Below are 21,463 nucleotides of genomic sequence, written 5' to 3' on the forward strand. Positions count from 1 at the left end.
TTCCTCCCAATGGTAGACAGCACTGTGCCTGCTGCCGTTACTCTGGCAGAAAGCACGGGAAGTACTCTACACTAGGGCATTTGTAGGCTTGCTCACCATTTTCTAAACCATGTTCACTGGTTCACATCACACAGTTTGAATCACATTTCAGTTCCAGTTAAGGGTTAATAGACGATCATTGACCATCAGGGAGGTTTTCCTGCATTTCTGCACCTTAGGGCCACGCAACTGCACTCGCTTGCTATATCTTGTGGTGGGAACAAGCAACAACAAGCCCTAGATACTGTATATATTGCTGTATATACATGTTCATTAATACAGTCGCCTAGTTCGGACTGCCCGAGTCTGCGTTAACTTTAATCCTCGTTTGATGAGGATTAGTTATTTTGGATCGGAGCCAATTTTAATTCAGACTACAGATGTCCACGTGTCTATAGTGAGAGCTGTAGTTCAGGTTAAACCTAGAAAAACGTAACGTCTGTAGATAGCACTTTTGTAGCTTGATAACTCTTCAAAACTGGGCTGCTTAAGTGCTTTTCCACTAAGGATTCCTTTCATGCTATTGAATTTACACCTTACTTACAGATCTTCACATTTACAGTTCACCATAGTTGTTCTTCCATCCAATCTAACCTGCCTAAGAATTTATTTCAATGTGGCATACCATATTCTTCAGACCCTGGACTCATGTTTATAAAATATCACTACTCTTGATGCTGAATATAGCACAAAACAGCCAGAGTCCTAGCCAAAAAAGCAGTATATTTTGCTCTGTTGCTTAAAGTTTCTGCTCTCATGGAAGTCAAGATTCAAGCTCCCAGAGATATTGGAAAGATTAGAAAGTTCTAAAAGAAATACACTAATATTTTTGGCCTTCCTTTAACGACTGGACAATTTTTAAAAATTAAATTAATAAAGTAAACATTAATCTGAGGCAATTACAAAGATCTGAGCCATCGCTTGCTAAATTGTCATCAATGATTGCAGTAGGCTTTTATTTTAAACATGGGGAAATATCGGTCTCTCCAGTATCACCAGCAATCTGTTATCAAAGGCTACAAAGTATTACGCTGCATGAGCATTAGATTGATGTCTCTAAAATTGAGTTAGATTGAATTAAAGCAGATAGCTTGCTGAACTCCCAGCAGAAAACATCCTCTATTTCTACTAGGCAGTGTTATTCAACCTGAAATCTTTTGTTTTGTATTTTTATTCTTTAACTTATCAGCCTGTACATCTCCCAGAATAAATTGTATCTCAGTATCTAGTTTTGAAATACATAATGCTTGAGATGCTATATTCTTTCATTCCAGCCTTCTCCTCCTCCTAGGATTGTCGCGTCCCCAGTCCTGCTATTTGCTTTGCACCCCATGACATTGTAATACAATAAGAGAAACTATTTGTCTCATTCAATTCTCTGAGATTTTGGTTTTTAAGGGATAGGTGAGCACAGGGTTACAGATACTCCTATTCCAGTTTGTATCAATTTTTATAGAAGTGAAACCATCTAAAAGGTTTTAGCTACCCCTGTGCTATTTCCGTTGGCTCAAGTGGCAAGAGTCTCTCACTGGGAGTTTGAACTTTCCTTTAATCTAATCCATTTAGAAAATGACTCACAATTTATTGAATAAAGTAGAGAAAATTGATATCTTTTCATTAGGCTGACAAAGTCTTTTTCACTGCTGGCATCTGAAATGTGTTCTCTATTTAAATTTTATTTATATCAATCTTCTCTAGTGGGAGCTAGATTAAAATGGAATGCCTTACACTTACGCTGCAACTTTCCCATTACTGCAGAGATTGCCATACTGGTTTTGCAAGCTAACTCTCTGCCCGTTATTTTCTGGAGTAACTTGATACCTATGATCAAGAGGAGGCACATTTTAATATTTTCTTTTCCCTGTATAAAAACAAAATGCCTTTACTCTATCGAAGGTATAAAGTGGTAGATTGCTGCTTGTAGCTTTACAGTAGCAAATTGAGAATCAATTTTGGATGCCTGTTATGTAACGTGTCCTCTCAAAACAGATGTAAAAAGAAGCCAAAACATATAATAACGCTTTGCCCTTCTGTAAGGCTCATGTTTTCACGCGCTTTTTGCAAACTCTAATTAAGTCTCATTGTTTTCGGTGACTGAGACATTTTTAAAAGCAATTTCCTAAACTGAGACACAAGAAAGTTAAGGGAAATTATGTCTGCAATTGCTTGCAGTTTTTTACACTTCCCATCAAATAGCAAGAATAAATCTAAGTAGTTTTGGACCTGTCTTCCAGACCTCCTCCTGTACACCCCTGGCTACTCACTGCTGTGACTTGGTAGCTAAACACAAAGCCAAGAGCAGCAAGACATTTCATAGCAACTTGCAAAACTGGGTAACGCTTTGTTGCCAGCTTTGACAAAAAGACTCTGTGGGTGTGTTTACACGTGCGCATTTACTGCGGAGTAACCAAACTTACCGAAATTATAGGTATAGTCTACATGCGCACGCGCGTAGCACACAGTAAATATGGCAACTTATGCTGACTTGAGCGTAAATTTGATACCTGCTTCATGCAGGTATCAAATTTATGCCCAATTAGTTACTGCGCGGTAAAACATGTCCTTAGCCCAAGTCCGTTCCTAGTTACTCTTTAGTCCCAAGTCAGTCCACACAGCATTAATGCGCTTTAATGCCTACATGTGTAGACACCAGCCTATTCCTGCTTACTGCACAGTAAATTTAAACCAGCATAAATGCACATGTAGACATACCCTGTATCTCTTTTTCAAACATGGGCTGAATACAAGTCATACCTGATTACATTTAGGGTTTCAACTGAAAGAGATGTAACCCCTGATATTTTTGTATGCTTTTGACCTCAAACTAGATAATTTTGTGGTGTTCTCTCTGTTTTTTCTGCCTTGAGGGAATGTATCTGATCATGAAATTCGAAGTGGAAATAGTATTCTTTACTTGTTATTTGTATAGTAATAGCCATTAGAAACAACAGCCATTCATGCACCAAGACCCAACAGTGGAGGTGCTATGCAAATACGAAACAAAAAGAAATGTTCCCTGCCCCAAACAGCTTACAGTTTAAGGTTTTCCACAAAAAATATCCATTCTCCAACCAACAGTGTTCATTATGTGGTGACATGTTTTTTAACTTTCCATAAAAGATTTGTTTTCCTTTGGAAAAAAAAAAATCAGAAATGAACTATTTCCATCTTAACAAAAGAAAAAAAAGATAAGGCAGCAAAAGCCAAGGCTCCTTGTGTATCATAACTGATTTCACTCCATACCCCCAACGGCTAAAGGCTCTGAAAAATTAGTCTTGCATGGAAAAACAGCTGTGTTTGATGTATTCCCCAGATGTTGGCAAAGAACACAGCGAAAAACATGCAAGAGCATGTTGAGCTTCTAATTCAGCATGATGTGAACATCCAAAACCCATGACATTGTTCTGTGCCTGGTGACTAAGACTAAGTAAGGTTAAAACCTAATTGTGTGACTCTAATCCTGACCTCAGTAGTTAGTACATGGAAACATGTAGTTAGTACATAGTTAGTAGGAAATGCAGGGGCTCCCCAAAACTCCTGAAGCCTGAAGTATAGAGGACAAGCATCTTAATTTTAATAGTTCTCCCTCTCTCACATACACACACACAAGCACTTGAACAGATGTCTGAGTGGGGCAGGCTAAACAGTGTCAACCTGCATTCTCTTGCTTGGATAACTTGCTCCGACGAGCATAGCCAGTCTCAGTCAGAGTTAACTAGTCAACCCCCTGGTTCATCACAAAGCAAAAACTGCCTCTTTGAAGCGAGCTGCGAGAGTGCAACTTGGAAATCAAGCAGAAGAGTAAAGACCGGCAAGCACCCAGAAGACAAGCTGCCATCAAGACTAGCAGACTTCCAGCGGGACCTAAAGCATCGCAATTTGGCACCAGAACTCCCTGCAACAATGTGCCATTGAGTAAAAAATTCAGAGATGCAACATATAAATATTTAGCTGTATAACAACACTCTTGGAAGCTGTGTGTAGCAGAGTATTGGAAGAGCTCTTCCTTACGTCTTTATAGCAGTCTCTTAACTCCTGTGTTTTATTACAAGACTTTTGGGGGGTGGGCTTGGAAGCAGTTTGACCCACATGTTAATACTGGAAGTAGTAACAAGACTTTATTATTATCTCTCTACTGTCCTTTTCAATTAGGAACCTGTCCACCACACTTCAGGGGGCATGATGGGACACTTCCAGATGAGACTAGATATAGAAGAACTTTCCTAAAATCACCACCCACCCTGGGTTTTGGGGGGTTTTTTGTTATTATTGGGAAAATATCCAGTGAAGCTTTGGAGAACCTGTCTAAACCCGAGTAGGTGCCAGTGGTGGAAGTGGGGCAGGGTGAGCTGGGCACCAGCCCCAGGCACAAATGTAAAGGGGGCACCAGCAAAAGCCCATAGCCCTCTACACCCGCCCACTGCCACTCAGCATCATCTCTGCCCAGGACGCAAGGAGTGCTAGTTATACCTCTGGTGAGGGATGTCCACTTTTTGATGCCTCTTGAAAGCATTTTTTTCACAGTGTTTCAGACTTGTAAAGAGCATTGCCCCTTAACAGCTAGGATTATAGCACCCAGTATCAAGCAAGCACATCTTCTTTTCTGGGTCTCTTGCCTTCCTCTCCCATATGAAGTAGCAATTACTCTCTCTCTCTGTTTGAAATCATATCACTGAGATTTTTTTTTCTCATGTATAGCAATTAGTGTGGGTCCCTTTCCTCATTTTCTTTTTTTTATGCATCTAGGGATAAATACTTCTGTAGTTATTGCTCCAGTTACTACTGGTGTGGGCATTCACTCTGTGCATGTTTTCTGGCCTGGCAGAGAGAATTTTGATCATTTTTCTCTCACCGTTAGTAACATTCGTAAGCTATCTGAGAATGATATGCTAATACATCATTAGGCTACCTCATAAACACATGTATAAGGAAGCTTTCAATTTGGTATGTAAAGACAGCTGATGTACTGGCTGATAAATATTTGCAATAATCTGCAAGTGGAAAGATGAATGATACCATGGATAACTTAAGTAATTTGTTCTAACTCATCAGTGCCTTTCTTCAGACCTGGAGGCATACAAGGACCAGATGCCTGTTTCCTGCATTGCAAGAAAACATGGCAACTGAAAGCCCAGTCCTTCGTGCAATCCAAGTCCTTCCTTGCCTGTCCAAGGAATAAATATTCCTTGGACAGGCAATTCCACATTCAGGACTTGGCGCCGCTGTCTGATCCGGGTGATAGAAGACCAGATTAGTGTGGCCAGACGTGTGGCTTCACATGCTCTGGAATGGAAAAGGACCTGGGATCCCTTCAGCTACCATTAGGAATTACATTCTAGACCAGGAGGAGTTTTAGGAACAATAATACAGGAAGCTCTTGGTTAATTCCTATGTAGATTATTCACAGGATTGCAATGGACAGTATAAACCAGCATTGTTGTTTTGCAGCTTTTTTTATTAGCAGCTCTGTACAGAAATCAGTTTATCTTTTGGAGAAGTGGCATTGTTTTGTCTTGGATTATTTAAATTCGTTACTGTGATTAGAAGGATAATTTTTTTTATGGCCTAGCCAGCCTCTTCCACTTGGATGTATTAATATGCTCCCTTAAATGTCGTGTGCACATGGGTGCAGAATGTACATATGCAAACACACACACAGTCCTATTTGTTAGCCGGCTGCAAAGGAAGTTTAGTCAGAAAGGCGAGGAATCATTAACAAGGGCAGGGAATTAGGTAGGAGGCTGTCAGAAGAATGCAGAGTTACTGAAGGCTGACCCTGCTGGCAGTAGTTCATTTTTCATGTGCCTCCTTGGAAAACCAGTGACAAAATGCTGCATTGCAATGGCACTGGAAAAAGGCAATTTCCCCCTTGGAAGTAAAATCAGACTCTCCCTTTTCCAAGTGATCGAGAAGTGGAGCAGTAGGGCTGGAAGACTGGGTGGGTTTGGAGGGAGCATACATAGGGATGATAGAGCCATGCGGCTGGCATAGCTCTGTAGAGGCGGCCGTGATGAGCAAACTTCTGAAGATCTGGGTCAGACCATCCTGACCTCTCCAAAAGGGAGGGGAATTCATGCAAATCAAAATGTATTGAAAACTGTTGTGTTCACGCGTGTCCCAGCCACCTCCAGTCCAGCCAGACCCTTCTCTAACTCACTCAGCATCTGCCTGCCTTCCACTAACATATCCATGTTTTCCGGCTCTGACCATAACCCTAATTTCCTAACACCATCCTCTTCCACTCCTGGCAGACATTGCCCGGGCTGGGTGGCAGTCAAGTCTGGCATTTTCATTAATATGCTAATCAAACCTTTCTCGTTTTACTGGGTTTTTTTCTGGGTCAGAGATGCACTGGATTATCTTTTTCCCCACAAGCCTATCATCTCTGGCCTTGGAGCCCTCTGTCAAGACGGAAAAATGCAGCTAGTCTAGTATAGGAGGCAAAATGTTGTCTGATCATCAGTAGCACATCAAGAAGGAGGCCCGTTAGAGCTCAATGAGAAGGAAAGGACAGTTATTCAAATATTTCTTATGTCTAATAATGTTTTAAATAGCTTGAGTTTGGAGGTTAGGTTTTGGTTTGTTTATTTTTCTCGGCAGTAACAGGTACACAGCTGCATTTCTGTGGTACAGCATTAAACCAACTAGTTTGGACATTTGGTTATAAAACACCTGTGTAAGCATAAACCGGACTCCATATTTTGTATCCAAAATGATCTGATATGGCCATAGCTTATGAGTATCTCCTAAAACCTTCTGAGTTAAATAAACCTCACATTTTAAACATATGTTATGCATGGACATGGACTTAAACATTTGACACTGTCATGCTGGGAGGCAGCAATGAGTTAAATATCTGTACTTCCTATGAAGAGTTTTGATGCTTAAGCATTATGAGCGCAACCAAGAAATTAATTCTTGCCAGGGGGGAAAAAAAAACGGAGGATAGAACAACTCATGCACCAACTACTTTTAATTTGCAAGGTCAGCTAAATCTTATCAAAATCCCCAGACAAAAAATGTCATTAAGATACAGTTAAGGTTATACACAGATACCAACTCCCAGGCAAAAACCTTCATTAAGATACACTCAAGGTTGTAAATACACCCACATCAATTAACGCCAGACAACATTAGAGCACTGTCGTTATTCAAGATGATAAACATTTGGAAATTGAAAGTTAAGGTTAAAGTCAATAAAACAAATACATGAATGTTAGGAAATACTTTTAATTCTGGCCCCATAACACTGCTCACTGTCCGTGGCTCTTTGCTTGATGTTCCGAGTCATAACAGGGTCTTCTAGTCCCACTGCGGTTTGATCGGGGAATGAATGAGTAGTGTTTATACAGCATCTGAAGATGGTACAGGAAGGGATAAAACATGAAGTATTTCTGAAGAGGTGCCTGCATTTGGCACAGGGGGTGATTTGGGCCATGTGATGGGAAAGGAAGTCTCATAGATCTATGTCTTTAGTAACTGGTTGCAATTCCAGAACAAACCATATCAACCATCCTTCAACTTCAGCCCTGAGACAGGTACATCCCTCTGGTTCCATCTCTTTTCAATAGGACTCATTTAGTCGCTATTGGAAAATACTGATAATGATACATGGAGGTTGGGTATGAGGAATTATATGTAGATGTAATAAGCAGACCATAGGCATTGAGGTGGAATCCAATTATTCTATCCATTACTGTTGTATTTTGTACCTAATGAACTGCCGTTTTATAGAAATGCTGATAAATGCTAAACACGCTGCAAACAAATGATACACCGATGGGCCCTGGACAGCTACACGTAAAAAATAAAGCAGCAGCTGGAGTGGTAGGATTCTTCTATGATGGGAAATTGCATTTCATGTCACACTATTAGCTGCAGTCTTGGGACATAATAGAAAACAGGTGCCATACAGACTATGAGCCTATGCAAAGCAATATTATGCCACCAAAAAAGTCTCCTATTAGGAGATGCAGTACAAATAATGGCTTCATAAGACCTTTACCATTAAATTAAATTTGGAGGACTTGTAATGGAAACTCATCCTCTTCCGTGGGATTTTGGCATATCATAGTTTGACTGAACAAGACGTCTCACTGTGATGCACCCGGATGAAGTTATCAATCTTGTCCATTCCTTTTTAGCTTCGATAGTGATCGGGAAATGGTGGTGTGAGATGGAGCCGTGCCTAGAGGGGGAAGAATGTAAGACGCTGCCTGATAATTCTGGATGGATGTGTGCAACCGGCAATAAGATCAAGACCACCAGAGTAAGTCATGTTTCCAGTCATACACCTTTAACAGGGAAGGGACTCGCTTGCTCCTGCAACAAACACCTGTAGCATTTTCAAGCCACTACGGCAACTGTAAAGCACGTTGCTTTCCAGGAGTCATCACTTGTGTTCACTGCTTAATTCATCCCAAGGCTCAGGATGCTCAGCTGACCTCTGGTGTTCAGACTGGCATCCTGGCCTTACTGAATCACCGCGTCCCTTTCTTAATATCATTGTCTCCAAGAAGTAGCTTGGAGTCCCATCCGCAGACAAGAACAAAGGGGTGAACAGACCTCCTGGGTCATCCGCTCCAGTCCTCAGCCACTGCAGACAAGCACATCACATCATCCCATGACTCCCCTTGCCCCCGTGTCCCATTTGCCCTCTTCCTCTAAGAGGCTCCAGTAGCTGCGCTGTCCTGTGGTCCCCACGACTTCTCTCCTCCCTGTCTCCAGCCTACAGAGAGAAGTCTGCTCTGCCCCACGGTCTTGCCACGAGGATGATGATTTCAGCCCATTGGCCTCCCTTCAAAAGCCTTATGGTTTTTGAACTAAAAGCCTTATGGCTTTTGAACTATATTGCTCCTCTCTATAGGTTCTTACCCCTGAGATGAACATGCAAGCAGTTTCTCCAAGCGATATCCTCCAGGACAGTTCTTGTTGGCCTCCAGGGAGGTCACCAAGTTTAAATAAATCATTCAAATATATACATAAGCAATTTTCCCTGCAAGAAATGTCAATGAGTGCCCTAAAAAGGTCTGCCGCAAGTCAGCCTCCCACACCCAGGGCAACCAAGGAAGCAGAGGGGGACACTGTGACTCTCTGCATCACAATTTCTTCCTCCAGCTATTTGCAGGGTGATGTAGGTAAGAGCTACCCCATGCTTGCAACTTGCCTGTTTGTAACGGAAATAGCACTTGGATATAGCAAATTACTGTAGGGGAGAATGAAAACACCATTTGCATACTATTTTTCAGAGCACTAACTTTTTTCCCCAGTGAATCAGAAATTTCAGAAAGGGGAAAGTGATATTAAAGGGATATTAAAAATTCACAAGCAATATGCAGACGAATTTTAACACTTTGTCATTTACATATTTTTAAAAAATCTAGCACAAAAACAACACTAATAACATAACACCTCTGGAATCCTGCAGTCTGTCTTGCAGATCATAATTTAGGAAATTAATTAGGTTTTATATGAATTCGTTATGTCTTCAACTCTATCATCCAGTATCATATGAACCAGTGGTGAGTAATAATATTGCCAGAAACGTAGCTGTTCCATTCGTATTCAGATGTATGATCTAATCTACTCAGTATGCATTACTGTAGTTCATTTAAATTAAATACCTACAGAGGTGAGTGTTCAGAAATGAAAAAAAATACTTCTGTCATTTGCCCATAGGCATTATTTTAATTAGTTAGTGTGGGATATCTTTTAATGCTGCTTCCAGTAGCATTTTGCTTTGTTTCCTTACAATATTGTTACTCAACACAATTTGGTAAAGCCGCAGTGGTATGGTATGCTTAGCAACTCTCTTAAATCTTCTAAACATAAATCCTGCATATCTTTTGGGATTATTGAAACTTTGCATAAATTCCCTCCACTGAGCCTTATTCAGCAAAAAAAAAAAAAAAAGCTATCAGAATAGAATTTTTTATCGTATAAAGCTCAGTGTCATTTAGTGTCATATATAAGCAAAAGATACGCTATAGTAATATATTGTCCAAAAGCAGCTGAGTGAGGGTTGCAATGCTGTTATATCCTATGTGTATTTGTTTGCATATATTCCAAAGTGTGCACACCAAAAGAATCGTCACAAGCTGGACAGGTGTATCCATGATGGTTAGCAAAAAGCTTAGCATAGGTCATCGTGGGTCCTAAACAGTTTTGCTGCAGGTCTGCTCTGTATGCAAAAGAGCACGTTGGGAGGGAGTGCAAGACAGCTGGTGGTCTGACCATGAAAACATCCACCATTGTTTTAGGTAGGATTGAAGTACATAAGTAAAGGTTTTTCTTTGGAGAAAAAAAAACTTTTTTTTTTTTGTTTCTACTAGGAAAGAAGGAATTTCTCCCCTAGTACATTATTCCACAGACGTTTATTCCTCCTCTGAAGTGGCTACTACTGGGTGCGTCTACACAAAATGCTTTACTGCGCATCAGACTAATCTAATGTGCAGTAAAGCGTCACTGTCTACACATGCGCAGGATTTACTGCACAGTAAATTAGACTAATGCCCAATTTGGTAATACCAGGAAATACAGGTACTAGATTAACAGCACATTAGGTACTGCACAGTAGTGCATGTGTAGACACTGGAGCAGGAGGTCCCTTGCTGCTTGGCCAAGCCTTGATGCAGGGGAGGAGCTGTATCAGCTGCAGGACCCGTCCCGATCCCCATATGGCCAGGAGAGCTGTCCCAGCGACTGGTATTGCTGCATCCCAGCCATGTGGAGATTGGGTCAGGACACTACCTGCCAGCCATGTGGGGATCAGGAGGGTCCCAATTCCCCAAAGTCCAGATCAGGAGGGTCCCAATTCTGCAAAGAAAATTCAGGCACATTAACACAGCCACTGAGCACTATCTACGCCAAGATACTGGACTAGCTGGACCACTGTTCTGACCACTGTGGTAAAGCTTATGCTCCTTCTTTTTGCATGCATAGTTGACTTTAATTACTAAACCATGGTAAAAGTAAAAGGGCTAAAGTCTTCAAGCCCAAGACTTAAAGGACTGTTGACAGTTGACTTATTGATAGTCTGTTGATAGAGCGGTTGACTGAACATTGGAGAGAAATCATTTCTAATTGAGCTTTTGGTCTTGCTTTACCCTTGTTTTTCTCTCTCTCCACTCGCTCTAACATCAGCTTGAGTTTGGGAGATTATTTGGAAAGTTTTTAAGCTCTCCTCTTCCTTCCCCCAAGGATCGGGCACCTTGCTGTGAGGTCACACAGTGAAATGGTGGGATTCTAGTTAGGCAGATGGCAGGGGGTGCGAGGTGAAAATTGCCCTCCTTCCTCAGGGCCAGTGAGCAGGGCTGCTGTTTTCTGGGCTGGAACACTAGCTAGAGACCCCCAGGACCCCTTACACTGCAGCTTTCCATATCACCTTATGACCTAAGATCAGGGGTGGGCAAAATATGGCCCATGGGCCACATGCAGCCCGCCAAGCCATTCTATCCAGCCCGCAGGGCCCCTAAAAAGTTTAGAAAATTAATATTTATCTGCCGCTGGCTGCCTGTCATGTGGCCCTCAATGGCTTACCAAAACTCCATAAGCGGCCCTCCACCCAAAATAATTGCCTGCCCTTGCCTCAGATGCATCCAGAGTTGGTGGCTCGCACCCTACTGCCATCAGCCACGCTGTGCTGCAGTGTCCCCATGATAAGTAATTCAGAGGGGACCTTTGGTTTGCCATGTGTACCAGGGGTGACCCCCACTCCATGTGCATGCGATGCAACAAATTGCATGATGTTCACTATAATCTATGCTAATAATGCTGCTCTGCATTGGTATGATGCTCCTCACGGTGCTTTGCAAACGCACACCAAGTTCTTATCCTCCTTTTACAAATGGGAGAAACTAAAGTGCATTGCCCTTAAGTGTCTTGCCTATGGTTACCCTGCCATTCAGTGGGTGAACTGGGAATAAAACCCAGGTCTCCTGAGTCCATCTCCCCCACTCTATAACCAATAAAATGACACTTCACATCACTATCTTGAATCCAAGGCACCTTATTTTTCATATCATCTCCTGACTGCTAGGAGGGAAAGATCTGCTAACATTTCCCACTGGTTTGCCAAGTGATGCAACAGCACTTCAGCTGTGACGGTTTTTTGCATCTTGAATCCCACAGCATGTTCAGCTCTTTCACTGACGGGGCTGATAGTCGCAGCAGGAGAAAGAGAAAAGCATTCCCTTACCTCGTGTGAGAGACAGCCCAGCAGAGTTCATTTGTCAATGCTAAACCAAGAGAGCAGAAAATGGGACTAGTGTGCACGTGTGTGGAAGGGAACGGTAAAAAAAAACTTAGATTTTTTTTTAACTGTTTGAACAGGTTAATATGGTGGATCATGTCTCCGATGACATTTCTATTTAGAGCACCGATGCCCTTTGCTTTTCTTGTAGCCGTTGTTCTAATTAAGAGGTCACTTCGAAGTAGTGCAAAGAGCACAAGACAGTAAACATCTCCAGTGAAGAGAGTTGCTGCTGCATCTCATCATTCAGTCTGCTGTTTTGCTAATATTTTTTTCCTCCTGATTTAGCAGCTGAGTCTATTCATGTCAAGGAAAGTTTTGCTACTGACTTCACTGACGGAGGAAGTTTGGCCCCTTGGTTTATTCATATGGGCAAACAAAAGGGGGGGGGTTTCCCGACCCCCATCAAAGATGACTAAATATTTCAGCTTCTGGCAAGGCATTCTGAATTCAGAGTCATAAAAGCCCTGAAAAGTAGCAGCTGTTCCCCTGCAGTATATGCCCACATTGTGGTGACCGGGCATCCTAGCAGGGACCTCTCTGACCACCCACTCCGGCTGCACCCTCAAACCCCGGGGATATGGCAGACAAACCCTGGGGGACCTCTCGCTCCATGGTTGCTTTCAAGCCCTCAGTCTCCAGCATCCTGGCATCTTTAGTTTGCTCAGCTAAATCAACTGTATAGTGTTTCTTATAAATAATAATCTCTCCACGGCCTATTATGCCCTTAGGGATGGATAAACCATCTTCTCTCCAGAGTGGTGCGAATGAAATACCTGCTCACAGTTCCTAGTAGTTTGCTGTCTCTTGTAATTTAGGCAGCCCATTACATGGCTTTCTCTGTAAATCCATGCCACTCAACAAGGCAGGCATTCACGGGCTGTGGGAGAAGCTCTTTACTCCCGTGTGCGTTCATAAGCTGAACGTATTGACTCCTCCATCTTCTCAGACCATGATGGGCCAAGAAACAAGGCACCGAACGCAGAATGTGGACACATGTAACAGTTACGCTGGCATTAGATTATGCCATTATAAGAAGTCCTACTATAACTGTTACATCTGTCTGCTCCTATCGCAGCATAAGCAGCGTGAAACCATTGCAACTTGAACCCTGTTTTATTCACAGTTAGAGTGATTTATGCCATTTATCCAGGCATAGGAGCAGACAGCAGTAACAGTTACGTTGGAATAGCTGATAGGTGCTCCTGAGTGGCAAGCGCTCCTTGGTTTAAAGCAGTTTAAAGATATATCTGTCCACAGCCTCAAAGAGCTTCTTGGCAGAGCCGCGTGCTACCAGCGGGCTCGAATTGCAGCCCGTTTTTCATCTCATAACATATTGTATGTCATTGCTTGCAGATTCACCCAAGAACCTAACAGAGTCTTCTGGATGGCTGCAATGAAAGCACCGCTGATTTAGAGGACAAAACGTTAAAAGTTTAAACCATCTCAACATTTACAAGCCAAATGGATTTCTTATTTGCACTTTTGACTGTTTACCACATAATAACAGTGGCTTTACTGTCTGAAATAAAATCTTCTGTGGAAGTAATGTCCCAGATTTTTGACAACAGAAACGGAAAAACAAAACAAAAAACCCGAAGAAAATGGTTCTTTTGGTAAAGTTTGCGTGACTACGGAGTATGGACGCGATCGGATCTACCGTTTATACTATTTAAAAGTATCTATAAATATATAAATATATGATATTTTGAAATAAAGCCTCAATCTTCAAGAAACTGAATAGTACCACACTTTGCTGCAGCTGCTGTAGTACATTTTTTTTGTAACGGCCTGGAAGACGCCTACCAGTTTCAGAGAGAAATATGGCAGTAAAAAAGGGAAAGCAAACCTGCTGCAGTCTGAGGACGCCTAGAGCTAAGAGTCCTACTGAGGCATCATCGGGAGCTTCCTTTCTTTTTTTCCAACAGGATATCGGAGGAATTGCATTCTTACATTTTCTTGTATTCTGGAGGCTTTTTTCCCCTTGTGCAATACTAGCATGCTGGCTTTGCTTACATAACCATACTTTATACTTAATTGATATATAACAGTGATGATTCTATCCTCTTCCAAGAAAATATTTTTAGAGCTATTAGATATTCCATGAAGAAGAGAAGGACACCTGTCGAGTAAAGTACAGTATGTATTCAGAGTTTCTTTGGCAGAGCTTGGGGGCTCCCTTCTTATTGAGGATGTTCTGTACATGCAATGCCTTCAGACTTTGTATAGCTGGTATAGACTATAGTAAAAACCCGATTACTAACTCCAGAGTTTTGCATTGTTTGCTCGCTAATTCTTCAGAACAAGAGCTTCTTTTGGTTTTTAACAGTTGCTTAAAGAGTCAGGTTTTGGCACACGGTTTGATTCTTCCTAAAGGAGCAAGTTGCTATAGCCCGTAGTCCTTTCTACATACAAATTTGCAGTCATTTCATTAAATGCATTGAAACCTGGTTGGGCACTTTTATTTCAGTTTGGTTTAACCCTGCCACTAATCAGCTTAAGCTTAACTGAAGTAAGGCAATCTTAAACTGAAATCACAAGTTTGGAACCAGTTAACTAAATTGTTTTAAATAGCCACTTTTTCGTTAAATCGCTGCAGCTCTCGGTGTGGGCAGGCCCTCGCGAACGATGAGGATAGGAATAAAAAGCTAAGGGGAAAAGTGTGAAAGCCCACACTGTGTTTGTGAATGTGAGGCTCCCCGTTGATTTTAGCAGGCGTATTTGGGCGGAAAAGTGCTTGCCAACCTGCATCAAGGCTGCGCAGTCTAGCCTTCGGTCCTTCCAGTGCTGCCAACCTGAAGAGTACAAAAGTTCAGACCTTTTTTTTTCCCCCTCTCCCCACCAGTCCAACTTCTCTTCTTTAACATTTCCAATTTCCTTTCACCTGACTTACCTCTCTCTCACAAAGCCCCCAGGGCCATGCTAATCAGTCTTAATCCAGTGCAGAGTGAAAACAGGGAATGGTAACCTACAGCCAGTCAGAAATTCTCCCACCGACTTTTTTCCTCCTCCAGGGCAGCACTTCAACACCCGGTATTTCAGAAGGTATACATTTGTCACTGTAATTGCAATGTACATTGAAGTAGCTGTGCAGAGTGTCATGCCGGATTCCACACATGCTTCATAGGCTGGTACCGTGAGTGTTACAGCTCCAAATAAAAATGGATATTTTGCTTCATAAGGAGTATTTTATTACTCTCCCTTTTAAAAAGATGTTGCTGTGAGATCAAAATAGGCTTACAAATCTGTTGCTCTACCTTTTCGGGATCAGCTGTGTGGGGGAGATGCTAGGTAAGAGAGGGAGAGTGTCTTGAACCAGATGAATTCCCACCAGACCACACAGATCAGCTGTGCTGGGGCCTCTTGTACGATGGTAGTAGTCTGCCTCTGTGCCATGGGTGGGGATTTGTTCCCTGTCTCCTGTTCAGTCTTCAAAGAAATCCCAGCATTTGGGTTTAGTGCTGGGTCCTGGCCTCAGCCCTGAGGATATCTCCTGATAGGGATGCTTCCCAGACCTGGGTCATTGGGACTGATTTCAGTCTCAGGCACTGCAGTATAAATGAAAAGTAACTCTCCTTAAGTAACTCATTATCATGCACGTCTATTATGGTTGCACCTTGGAGCCCCAACTGCGAATAGGACCCCATAGCGATTTACAATGTACATATAGGGTCCTCCAATTGTTTGGATGACCTCAGGCAGAGCACTGTTGATTCCAGTAACCAGCAACTCTAACAAATGGTGGCACAGTAAAATCAGCAAAGTAAAAAGCCTGTGCATAGTCTCTTCAAAAATACTCTGTACAGTTGTCATACTTAGTTATATTTTACTCACTTATTGCAATAAACTCAACAGCCTAGATGAAGAGTAAAGACGCATGCAGGCGGGCATTGTGAACTGAAGTAGACTTGATTTGAATAGCTGGTGGAGAAAACATTGCGTGCATAGATTATGGTTGGAGATACTGATTCTAATAAGTGGTTGATTCTATAAAGCAAGATGCAAATAAACAGCAGAAATTGCATTTAAAATGCTTTTTGGCATTTGGTTTGAGGGATTTGATTTCAATATGCAGCCAGTTCTATTAACTGAGCATCTAATAAGTAATGGACAGCACAGCACAATAAAAGATGGTCCCTGCCCTGGATAAAATGAGGAGACATTATCCCTGTTTACAGATGGGGAATTGATGCACAGAGAGATTAAACCGGTGACCAAAAGTCAACAGCAATATATATATGTATTGCTATTGTAAGATACTCCATCCCCATTCAGGTCATGTCATACAGGCCTATGACATAAGATATATTGATAAAGATATATATCAGTATATCGATATAGATATACTGATATATATCAGTTGACATGACTGATATATTGATATAATCATATGATATGAGCTATATATATATATGTATGTATATACATATATATAGCTCAGGTCATATGATTATATTGATATATAATCAGTTATGTTAACATATATATACATATATACACACACACATAAATATACATATATATATACACACATATACACACACATATATTATATTATATTATATTATATTATATTATATTATATTATATTTGCTTGCACACTGAAATATGTATATTATATGATAATATATGACACATTTATATAGCTCGTGTCATAGGCCTCTATGACATGACCTGAACTGGGATGGAGTATGTAACAATAGCAACCTTAATGCTTGGGTCTGCAAGATTACGCTTATTGAAGGAGGAAAATATTAAGCCTTCCACAAATGTTGTAGCCATGATGGTCCAGGAAATAGGTGAGGGACAAAGATTTTTGTGGGTGGTATCTTTTATTAGACCATCTGTACAATTGGGATAAACTTAGATGAGCTTTCAAATGCAGTGCATTCTTCTTCAGGTCTGAGGAAAAAGGAAGCACGGCTAGGGCTAACACCAGTCTGCAGGGCTGTTAGCAATTCCCAAGAATTGCTAACAGACAAGAAACGATAGTTTGATTAGTGGAAGGGGATTAAAAAGGAGAGCGGACTGACCACCTGTACAGTGAACACTGTGAGAGATGAGCAGGAGTCAGGAAATATTTCCATTATTGAAGTAAAGGTTCTTATACATGCTTCTGAATTTTTCTTGCCAGTAGGCAGCATCAAGTATCAGCCCACTGAATTCAGTAAACAGCTGCGACTCTTTGAAGTCACTACAAAAATCTGCACATCAAGTGCAGCATTGAGAAATTACCATTCCAATTAAAATGTCTTAGGAAAAAACAATAAGACCGTCACAAAGAATAACGACTGATGTCAAGTGAGGCTCGGAGTCTGATGCAGGCAACCTTTCTTGTTTAAGTGAGTCCTCTTGGAAAAAAAAAAATCTATCAGCTAAGATGCACAAAGATCCCGTGTTTCAGTGATACGGAGGACAAAGCCTGATGTATATAGAAAATCTTGGAGTTTCTTTTTTCCCTTGTCTGATGGAATTTTGATTTCTTTTATTAGTGCAGGGTGCAGGTCCCCAGATCCTTACGAGAAGGCATGAGTCATGCAATGCTTTGTACATCTGTAAAGGCGCATTGACATCAGCATAGGAGGAAGCTAAAGTTCCTGCTTTCTGGTGTGAGTCCAGACAGAAGGACGCCAAGGGAAAAAAGATCAACTATTTTGTAAATGTACTGAAGACAAATTTAGATTTATGTCAACGTTTCTTCTTCGAATGTGTGAAATATGAAGCTGTTGTTTAACATGTACAAATGGGAAAAATACTTAAAATACAGTAGCTACCATCTGCCTATTGATTTCAGATAATTTAGATGATGTACTTTTTATCCAAAATCTCTGGTAATAAAGAGCTCAGTGTGGTATGATTTTAATATTGCTTGGAATATGCTACATCTCATATGTGGATACACTTTAAAATGCAGAGAAACATGACAGTGTCCAACTTTGTGACCACAAATTATACATGTGATATAGGGAATGGCAAATACCATCTTCCAGGGGGAGAGGGGTATGTAAAACTGGTTAGAGTAAAAACAATTTATGATGACTGATGCTTGGTGTTATCAAAAGTATTGATCAGTCATTAGCAGACTGAACAGATATATTCAATGTATTGCTTGGTATATTTTCCCATTATAAAATGATTAGCAGTATTCCTAACTATCATTATGTGACAGACATTGCATTTCATATGGTAACTTTCTCAGAGCAAAACAGTAATTTTCCAGTGCACTGTAATGTCAAAATCTAATTATAATTGGCATATAAATTATGGAGGGTACAAACATGGTTTATCTTGGAAACACATTCATCTTACTTAAAGGTGATGGTCTTTTTTGTTTCTTTTTACCGATAAGATGAATATGGTGTCGTAATATAAGCTTGTCTTCTATCAATACCTCAGTCATGTTGCCATAAGCAGGTTTTATAGCTCACCTGACAAAGAAATGGGTCATGCTTCTTTAGTTGATATTCTCCGTTCCTTTGTCAGATATATCCAAGAGCAAAACAGAAAGGCCCTCTGTAATAATTTTCATGTAAACAAAATAAAAAAGCATACACCAAAAATTTGGGGTTAAAAGCTTTAGCACAAAATACCATGTGCATAAAGGAAAGTGAGTTTAAAAGGTTTCAGTCTTGTGGGCAGATATCCATGTAGTCGATCAGCACCTGTTGCAGAACTGCTTCTGATCTTCTGCATGTATAGATTCTCCTACAGAGATCTTAATATCTGAAAGAGGCATCAGTATACATAGATGTAGGCTTGCAAGGCTGCTGTGAGGTGCAGAGGTACTATTATCCCCATTTCACAGATGGGGAACCAAGGCACAGACAGATTTAAGTGACCTGAAAGTCTCAAAGAAACCTGTAGCAGCTCCAGAAATAAAACATAGGTCTCCCAAATTTTAGGCCCATGCCCGCATAGGACCATTTATCCCTTCACAGGAGTCCAAGTCCATTGACAACAGGCTCTTAGTTTTCTCTAGGTAAGCAGGCAATGAATGGTAAGGCGTGGAAGAGAAATCACCAATGAGCAAAGCATGACTAAGGCTGCTCTCTTTGGGATCGCCATTTATTCTGGAAACAGTAGGGCTCCATTTTCTCGTATACAGCGAATGTACATGGAACAAAGAAAAACTTTGTGGACCCAGGATCGCAAGTTAATAATATTTTTTACAAGCCCAGCAAGAGGTAAGACCAACTGATGGCCAATTGAAACATCACTGTTCCAGCTATCACAATAGAAAACTCTACCAATAACAACTACACCAGAGGAGGGGAAACCCTCTTCTTTTGAACAAACAAACTTGGTGAAAACAGCTGCAGGTATGGATCTGATAGTATATTTTAGAGCGAATTATTGTAGCTTACACCAAGAATATTTATTGCCTTAAACTCAGGTTGTACAAAAACTAAATCAGCTGTGTTACACATTGTACCTATGTATCACGCCTTCCTTTTTGGCAAATGTTATTTATCAGGGTTGTGGGGGGAGAGAGGGAGAGTTTAAATATCATATTTTATTTCAAATGCACCTGAGTTTCACCCACCTAAACTCAATGTATGCATCTAAACATTAGGTTGTGCTGTTTCCCATCCTTCACACCCATGAGCCAGTACTTTCCCCAGCCACATCCCATTTGCTTCTTACTTGTTACCTACCTACAGCATTGTGTTAAGACCTCCCTGGCAGACATGCCACTTGTTTGCATGCTTGGGGCTGCTTTCAGAGAACAGTTAAAGTTGAAGACTCAAGGCCCACCTCTGTCTGGTTCATAACTACCCCCAGATGAGAATATGGCTCTTGGGAATAAGCAATTTTCTCTTCCTACCTGCCATAGCTCTTCATTTCCTCTTTCCTGTTGTTCCTCTGTTATCTCATCCCCTCCATTTCAGGCGGCTTAATTGTTTTCATCCATCTCTATTAATCCTTTATCACCGGTGCTGACCCACGGACGACAGGAAAGCAGCTGTGCTGCAGCCATCGTATTTGGTAAGCCTTTCCCCACCAACAGCAATGATTTATGTGATCATCTCTTTCTTACTCCAGTGGGCCAGCTCCTGGTTTCCCTGCAGATGCAACATCATCACCTCGTAGGTCCTTACCTCTCAGACACGCAGGGCCATGACTACACAAGCAGAAACAAAAGGGTATCCAAAATAAAGTGCTGTTGCACTCCGACAGTCCCAACTTCAGTGCAGCCTTGGGGCTGCCCTAACTTCTGCCACAGACCAAGTTGGCTGCCGGCTGACGCTAGACTCAGGGCTGTGGTGCCTCTCACCACGGCCACCCCAACACATCTTGGTTTTCATTTTTTTTTAACTATCGCAGCTTGATCGGACCCCAGGATTGAGCCAATTGACTCTTGCGGAATTACTCTCGACTTACGTCAGGGTAAGTAAAAAGGAAATGTAATTTTCCTCTTCTGCTTTAATTGCTTTTTCTACAGATGTTGAACATTTTGAATTTAGAGGAACAGAACTTTACAATATGCCAATGTTTTTGGTAGGGCAAAAAATGGGATCGGAGCACAGAAATAACTAGTGTTTCTCTGGCTTCGCTGACATTGGGTTTTCGGGTGATTTTCCTTCCGTGAATCACCACGGGCCAGAGATAAAGACAAGACTGAAATGTGTTTGATGTTCCCAACCAGCCCATCTGTATCCTTAGGTACCACAATGCTTTCAAATGTCCGGCCTCCAGTCTCATGGCCTGATTAGGATCTCACCTGTGCAGATGTCACTTGGAAATAACATCTGGAGTCAGAGTGAAAATGGTGCAGGTAAGAGGAAAGTCAAAGGGGGGCTCTGTGTCTGCCCTCCCACCAGAAACACACCACTACAAGAACCATTGGGCACGTCTACACGAGATGCTACCACATAGTAGCATTGCCGGGCACTACCCGTGACGTGACTGTGTGCACAGCAGTAGCATCGGAAAAAAACCACGCGGCGACGGTACTGCGCAATAATGCCAGTTGCTGCACAGTCATTTAGTACTTGCATATGCAAGCGTGCAGTAATAAGTGTGCCATCAGCCGCTCATGTAGACACGGCTCCTGGGGTGTGCCCCCAACTTTCCACAGGATTCTGAAGTCCGAGGAGCCTGGATTGGAAAACAACTGAGGTCAGACAGAAGGGATGCGGAGACAAAATAAGCTTCATCGTTATTGAACTCACT

The 21,463-nt window shown here is 41.6% G+C and overlaps 1 protein-coding gene across 3 annotated transcripts in view; it reads left to right on the forward strand.

Moving 5' to 3' along the window:
- Positions 1-14,034, forward strand: part of FAM19A1 (family with sequence similarity 19 member A1, C-C motif chemokine like) — a 443,754-nt gene extending 429,720 nt beyond the window's left edge. For all 3 annotated transcript variants that reach the window (XM_025208863.1, XM_025208862.1, XM_025208864.1), the window contains 2 exons: positions 8,184-8,308; positions 13,646-14,034. In XM_025208863.1, coding sequence (XP_025064648.1) covers positions 8,184-8,308; positions 13,646-13,663 — 143 coding nt within the window. In that variant the 3' untranslated portion in view covers positions 13,664-14,034. The remainder of the gene's footprint in view (positions 1-8,183; positions 8,309-13,645) is intronic.
- The last annotated feature ends 7,429 nt before the right edge of the window (positions 14,035-21,463 follow it).

This window comes from Alligator sinensis, unplaced genomic scaffold, assembly GCF_000455745.1.
Source record: "Alligator sinensis unplaced genomic scaffold, ASM45574v1 scaffold937_1, whole genome shotgun sequence".
In the NCBI taxonomy this organism is placed as follows: domain Eukaryota; kingdom Metazoa; phylum Chordata; order Crocodylia; family Alligatoridae; genus Alligator; species Alligator sinensis.